Source organism: Salmo salar, chromosome ssa14 (genome assembly GCF_905237065.1).
Source record: "Salmo salar chromosome ssa14, Ssal_v3.1, whole genome shotgun sequence".
NCBI lineage: Eukaryota > Metazoa > Chordata > Actinopteri > Salmoniformes > Salmonidae > Salmo > Salmo salar.
Window position 1 is genome coordinate 15,735,674 of NC_059455.1, and position 7,943 is coordinate 15,743,616.

General features: G+C 41.0%; 1 protein-coding gene across 1 annotated transcript; it reads left to right on the forward strand.

Moving 5' to 3' along the window:
* Positions 1-892: 892 nt before the first annotated feature.
* Positions 893-2,403, forward strand: tyw3 (tRNA-yW synthesizing protein 3 homolog (S. cerevisiae)). The gene is given in 7 exon segments (XM_014139942.2): positions 893-1,159; positions 1,386-1,437; positions 1,440-1,511; positions 1,514-1,563; positions 1,772-1,846; positions 1,965-2,098; positions 2,283-2,403. Coding segments are annotated over 7 exon segments (618 nt in total). The 5' UTR covers positions 893-1,045.
* Positions 2,404-7,943: the final 5,540 nt, after the last annotated feature.

Here is a 7,943-nt window from a genome sequence, read left to right on the forward strand (position 1 = left end):
ATACCCCATCTCCAACAGCCTCCACAACCCGGGACACATCACTTCCTGGAGTGTAGGGCAGGCTGGGCTTCCTGGTGTTGGTCTCCACTTGGTTCACACCACACACATGGATCAGTACCTGGAGAACACACAGGCTGTTTCACGAGAACCATCGGCAGAACTACATTCAACTAACATAATACAAAATATAAAACAGCTACAGGTAGAAGTGCAATAGCTAACCATCCAATGTATTCATTGTACTTTAGCAAAACTAATAGTAAATTCAAGTTTTTGAATGATTTGATTTACTGGTTTCTGATCTGAATTTGGCGCAGGTATGTACTGTAGGAGCAGTTTCCGTCCTCCAAACTTACTCACTCGAATGGCTCTCGTTAACTTGGATGTTGTAAACTGCACACAAATAGAGTAGTCTTTGTAAATCACGTTAAATGCAGAACGCTGGCAAGCAGCAGTAGAAGACACACAAGTGACTTGTGGTCTTTGGACAGTAGCATTAGCTATCAAATAAGCCATTTCTTGTTACCTAGCTAGCTAACTTCATTACTTCAGCAGGACGTTTGAGTAGAAATACCATAATGTGTCACCAGCACAACTAGCATGAACATATATCAAGGCAATGATAAGGTATGTCAAAACGGACTAATTCATGAGAGAAGTTAAGTGGCTGTCCTCCCCTCTGTTGCCTCACGGTGGCGACAGCAGGACATTTTTAAACATCCGCGTTTGACCACAGATTATCCACAGATATGAGAACAACAGGTTTCCACTAGTCCACTTGGGCCCATCTATCCCTCTCGCTTCACCTCTCCCTCTCTGATTTGACTGATCAGCATTTCACTCTCTCGGCAACCGTAAAACGCTTTTTTCATTTGATAAACATTACATTTTATTCAAAACATTAGGCAAGCATGCTTGCTTACTAAATGGAAAACGCTGTATATTATAGATGATGCCGAGTAATATACTCTCAATCTGTCTGTTAGCTAAAATAGAAAATACATTTATCCAATGGAATAAACAATGTTTAAACAACATAACTTAGATGTCAGCAAGAAGGGAGGACATCTCACATATTGTTTCTGCCATAAACAACTCAGCCTATTATTTCACCACCAGCTCCTGTTCTGGAAGCATTCTTCTCATAGATGGAAGTGAGGTTTTTGCTAGCTTTTGTATTATTCCAGTCACTAAATGCCTGCTGCAGCTATCTATCTAACTAGTATACCATTGTAAGCTAGTTAGATAGCGAGATAGCTAGCCTACTGTCATCCATTACATTATTCAGATAGCTAGCTACTATGCAGGTCATAGCTACAATGGTGAATCATCCTATTCCTGTAGTGTCAGCCTTAGTCTGTCTATTTATCATCTATCTGTCCCAGGTGTCAGACGCTCCAGATGTGCAGAAACTGAACTGTCCCTGGCTTTTCATCATACCAAGAAATGTCATATGGGCGATTTGATGTCTGATTTGGAGATGTCATGTGAAGATGCTGTGTTGAAGTTTGAAGTTTTGTGCTTCATGTCCAATGCAGACAGCTTGAAAATGCACAGCGGCTGGTTGGAGTTAAAGAACCCTCCTGCTCTCTAGTTGTCATTGAAAACACCAGAAAAAATATCAGACTCTCCAGACTTGTTTACAACATGTTGCAGTTGGCTCTGTATTGCTTGCTTATATTAAAATTACTGTACCATGAACTGTGCATACAATGTGTTGGCTGAAAAACACAGCAGTGATAGTTAATGTAAACTGATGTTTATTTTACAGCACTCTTTGGCAATAAACTCTGGCTTTAGAAACTCTGGATTGACTGTAGACAAGAAGGGCAAATCATAACTGTTTGTAATTGAGTTTACGTTTTTCAATTATTCTTCTGTAATGAAGTGCTTTACTGAAAAGCTTGTGTAACAGAAGTTGTTTGTTTTATTCTGTGTGCATTCTCCATGGGATATTTCTCTAGGCAGTCCGAAGTACCCATGGTCTGGAGGTTCCACTGAGCCACAAAGGACAGGTCCTGGCAAAGGAGGATTACATCTACTTCCTTGTGGAAGTAGCCAATCAGAAAATGGAGGAATATGTCAAACAAATTGAGAGGTACATTGTCCATGACCAATTACAGCAGCTAGCTACATATCATTGTGTCTAAAATGATGATCAAAGTTTAGTTCATGACTTGATTTACAAAAAGTGCTCAGAATTTATTGAAATTTAAATAGTCTCAGACCTCAATTCTTGAGCATACAATTCGCTATAGCAAAGGGTTTTCAAGCATCAAAAGGTTCTACGAGTGGCTACAGTCTGCTTTGCAACCAGCTGAACCTCAAAGCCCAAGTAGACAGGAGACGGAGGAGAAATCTGTTTACAAGCAACGGAGGAAAGGAGGACAGACAGATGTTTAAACAGACACTCAGACAGACGCCTGCCAAAAAAACAGAGACATTAATCCAGTTGACCTTGAGGACTGCTTGGGCAGTGGGCTGGATCTGTTCACATAGACAAATCAAATACATTTGTATTTGTCACGTGCTTCGTCAACAACGGGTGTAGACTCAACAGTGAAATGCTTACTTACGGGCCCTTCCCAACAATGCAGAGAGGGAGAGAAAATAGAGAAATAATAGAAAAGTAATAATACAAGCAATAATAAATACACAATGAGTAATGATAACTTGGCTATATACACTGGATACCAGTCCCAAGTCGATGTGCAGGGGTAAGAGGTAATTGAGGTAGATAAGTACATATACAGTGCATTTGGGAAGTATTCAGACCCCTTGACTTTTTCCACATTTTGTTACAATACAGCCTTATTCTAAAATTGATTAAATTGTTTTTTTCACACCTCATCAATCTACACACAATACCCAATAATGACAAAGCAAAAACAGGTTTTTAGAAATTTTTGCAAATGTATTAAAAATAAAAAACTGAAAAATAACATTTACATACAATACCAGTCAAAAGTTTGGACACACCTACTCATTCCAGGGTTTTTCTTTTCTTTATATTATTTTCTACATTGTAGAATAATAGTGAAGACATCAAAATGATGAAATAACACATGGAATCTTGTAGTAACCAACACCATAGACAGGTGTGTGTCTTTTCAAATTATGTCCAATCAATTGAATTTACCACAGGTGGACTCCAATCACGTTGTAGAAACATCTCAAGGATGATCAATGGAAACAGGATGCACCTGAGCTCAATTTCGAGTCTCAAAGCAAAGGGTCTGAATACTTATGTAAATAAGGTATTTCTGTTTATTTTTTCTACATTTGTAAAGTTTCAAAAAACTTGTTTTCTCTTTGTTATTATGTGTGTATTGTGTGTAGATAGATTAAATTAAACATTTTTCTTTATCAATTTTAGAATAGGGCTGTAACGTAACAAAATGTGGGAAAAGGGAAGGGGTCTAAACACTTTCCGAATACACTCTATATCTGCCATTTCCATTACATGCTGTATGTCTCAGGGATTATTTTGCGAGATTGCTTTTGTTTAATAAACCTACAGTACCAGTCAAAAGTGGAATCATATGGAATCATGTAGTAACCAAAAAAGTGATAAACAAATCAAATATATTCTTCAAAGTAGCCACCCTTTGCATTGATGACAGCTTTGCACACTCTTGGCATTCTCTCAACCAGCTCAATGAGGTAGTCACCTGGAATGCATTTCAATTAACAGGTGTGCCTTGTTAAAAGTTCCTTTGTGGAATTTATTTCCTTTTTAATGCATTTGAGCCAATCAGTTGTGTTGTGACAAGGTAGGGGTGGTATACAGAATATAGCCCTATCTGGTAAAAGACCAAGTCCATATTATGGCAAGAACAGCTCAAATAAGCAAAGAGAAACGACAGTCCATCATTACTTTTAAGACATGAAGGTTAGTCAATTTCAAGAACTTTCTTCAAGTGCAGTCACAAAAACCATCAAGTGCTATGATGAAACTGGCTCTCATGAGGACCGCCACAGGAAAGGAAGACCTAGATATACCACTGCTGCAGAGGATAAGTTCGTTAGAGTTACCAGGCTCTGAAAGGCCTGAAATACGAGCAATGGACATTAGACCAGTGGAAATCTGTCCAAATTTTAGATTTTTGGTTCCAACCGCTGTGTCTTTGTGAGACGCAGAGTAGGTGAACGGATCTCTGCATGTGTGGTTCCCACCATGAAGCATGGAGGAGGAGGTGTGATTGTGTGGGGGTGCTTTACTGGTGACACTGATTGTGATTTATTTACAATTCAAGGCACACTTAACCAGCATGGCTACCACAGCATTCTGCAGCGATACACCATCCCATCTGGTTTGTACTTAGTGGGACTATAATTTGTTTTTCAACCGGACAATGACCCAACACACCCTCAGGCTGTGTAAGGGCTATTTGACCAAGAAGGAGAGTGAGGGAGTGCTGCATCAGATGACCTGGCCTCCACAATCACCCAACCTCAACCCAATTTAGATGGTTTGGGATGAGTTGGACCACAGACTGAAGGAAAAGCAGCCAACAAGTGCTCAGCATATGTGGGAACTCCTTCAAGACTGTTGGGAAGGAATTCCAGGTGAAGCTGGTTGAGAGAATACCAAGAGTGTGCAAAGCTGTCATCAAGGCAAAGAGTGGCTACTTTGAAGAATCTCAAATATGAAATGTTTTTAGTCATTTAGCAGACGCTCTTATCCAGAGCGACTTACAGTAGTGAATGCATACATTTCATACATTTTTTTCCCCCGTACTGGTCCCCCGTGGTCTGGTGAGATAAGTGTGTGTGTCAAAGCTGTGTGTAAGTTGACTATGCAAACAATTTGGGATTTTAACACATTGTTTCTTATAAAAAGAAGACGTGATGCAGTCAGTCTCTCCTCAACTCTTAGCCAAGAGAGACTGGCATGCATATTATTTATATTAGCCCTCTGATTACAATTAAGAGCAAAATGTGCCGCTCTGTTCTGGGCCAGCTGCAGCTTAACTAGGTCTTTCCTTGCAGCACTGGACCACACGACTGGACTATAATCAAGATTAGACAAAACTAGAGCCTGCAAAACTTGCTTTTTGGAATGTGGTGTCAAAAAAGCAGAGCATCTCTTTATTACGGCTAGACCTCTCCCGATCTTTATAACCACTGAATCTATATCTTTTGACCATGACAGTTTACAATCTAAGGTAATGCCAAGTAATTTAGTCTCCTCAACTTGTTCAACAGCCACACCATTCATTACCAGATTCAGCTGAGGTCTAGAACTTAAGGAATGATTTGTACCAAATACAATGCTCTTAGTTTTAGAGATGTTCAGAACCAGTTTATTACTGGCCACCCATTCCAAAACAGACTGCAATTTTTTGTTAAGGGTTTCAGTGACTTCATTAGCTGTGGTTGCTGATGCGTATATGGTTAAATCATCAGCATACAGTGAGGGAAAAAAGTATTTGATCCCCTGCAGATCCTCCCAAGCTCTGTCAGGTTGGATGGGGAGTGTCGCTGCACAGCTATTTTCAGGTCTCTCCAGAGATGTTTGATCGGGTTCAAGTCTGGGCTCTGGCTGGGCCACTCAATGACATTCAGAGACTTGTCCCAAAGCCACGTTGTCCTGCGTTGTCTTGGCTGTGTGCTTATGGTCGTTGTCCTGTTGGAAGGTGAGCCTTTGCCTCAGTCTGAGGTCCTGAGCGCTCTGGAGCAGGATTTCCTCAAGGATCTCTTTGTACTTTGCTCCGTTCATCTTTCCCTCGATCCTGACTAGTCTCTCAGTCTCTGCCGCTGAAAAACATAAAGTCAAATACTTTCAGAAGGCACTGTACCTAGTAATAAAGTGTCAAGGCAACAGGATAGATAATAAATAGTAGCAGCAGTGTATGTGATGAGTCAAAAAAGGGTCTATGCAGATAGTCCGGGTAGCTATTTAGCTAGCTATTTAGCAGTCTTATGGCTTGGGGGTAGGAGCTGTTCAGGGTCCTGTTGGTTCCAGACTTGGTGCATCGGTACTTTAGAACTTTTTGAGGGTCTGAGGGCCAATGCCGAATCTTTTCAGCCTCCAGACAGGGTTGTTCAGAGATAATCGTTGGCCCCCGTAATCATTAGGAAAACACTGGTCTTCTGGAAGACACTTTGTAAAGCTAGTCTAGACAGAGTAAAGAGTGGAGTGTATTCAACTGTGGTGTTATTAATGGACTAAAGCAGAAGGAGGTTTAAAGATCCATCAACCACACATTATTGTAAATATATTACAAGGTCAATCAAACATAGCCTTAAGACAAAGCATGGAGTGCATGCATATTTGTCCTTTATGTAAATATACTGTAAATCTAATCTTACTAAAGACTCTACCTCCCTTTGTTTTTGATGACTGGCGCCTGTGTAACAATAAAACAAAGTGCATGCTCGTGTTTGCTTTTGCCTCCCATGCAACTCCCTCCAGTCTGTTTCAGTTTAATCCACCATCATTGTCTCAAAGCGCACAGAAGAACATACACACACAAGCATACGTACATCCATGTGTGTATGTATCTGTGCTTTCTATTTGAGTACAAAGTTGGCCGCTCTCTGTGTCTTTGCCTGTGAAGAGAGAGGAGATTTAGTACTACGGGGTAATACATCAACAGACCACCAAGCACCTTTTTCATGTCTGACAGTTGCTCTGATGGGGATATGGCGTGCGGTTAAGAGCCCATTTCCTGAGGATTAGTATCCAGTCAGTCAGGTTCTGTCCAGGCCCGGTTGGTTCCTGTTGCACTCATGCCTCATTAGGGAGACCCGCCTCATTAACCAGGAAGAGCTGCACCGGCTCTGCTCTGAACCACCAGGAGGCCCAGCTTCATGCCCAGGGTTTCCCCTGGTGTTACACTGTCCATAGGCCCCCCTGTCTGGCTCGGTTGCCGCCCGTCTGTCTAAAATTATTTGTCTTCACTTGGTTTCAATAGAACATTTCTATGTCAGAGGCAGTTCAGTGTTTCACCTACTATTCTGAATAAATTTGCCTTCTGAAAATGTGCTTTTCGCTACTCTGGAGAGAATCGTATGGGGCACACTGCAGTTTGGTTCCATGTTTGGATTTGACCCGAAGAGTAGACTAGAGATGCTTTTAATCTGCATGCTGCAGTATAAACACAGCTGGTCACACACCTCAAGGTGGATGAGACAAATAACTTAACCTATACTCAATTTAACTCAGGGGATATTGTAGACACACCTGCATGCACACATCATTATTTTGCATGCACCCTTCACTGCTAACAGGCTTATAGGGCCAGGGTAGCTCATTGCGAGAGATTAGGATTGGAAGTGTGTCTTCAGGCTGGGGGGTTGGTTGAGGGTTTTGAGGGGGGCATACGACCTCGGCAATCAGTGGTGAATTGGGAGTTCTGTCTGATTGTCAAGTGGGCTATTCTGCTACTGATTAGTAACTAGGGTCCTTCACCTGATTGGATGGCTGGACGTCCCCTCAGTGCCTGATTGGATAGCTGGGTGTGCTCCTCAGTCACTCCAAGTAATTATTGCTATTACTGTCAATCTGACCTTAGTTGGACAATCTACTCCCCCTTCACTGTGATAAACTGGCACACATAGAACAGAGGGCAAATTGCCTGGTACTTTAAAGGGCATGTAGAATTATCATTGCTCCTTCCATACACACACCAGAAATTAGCTTTCATTTCAATATCACAGGTGAAGGTTTCCCAGATGAAAAAAGACTACAGTTTATTATAGAATACTATAGTACTTACTATAGAATTCTGTAGTAAACTGTCGTATACTATAAAGTAGTATACTACACACTGTAGTATCATCAATCGTGTAGTGCTTGCTACAGAATTTTGTAGTATACTATACTACTCACTGTAGTATCTCTTGATCATGTGTAGTACTTACTATAGAATGTTATAGTATACTGTAGAATACTACAGTATTTAATTTGCATATACCAAGCCCATTCCCCTCCCCCA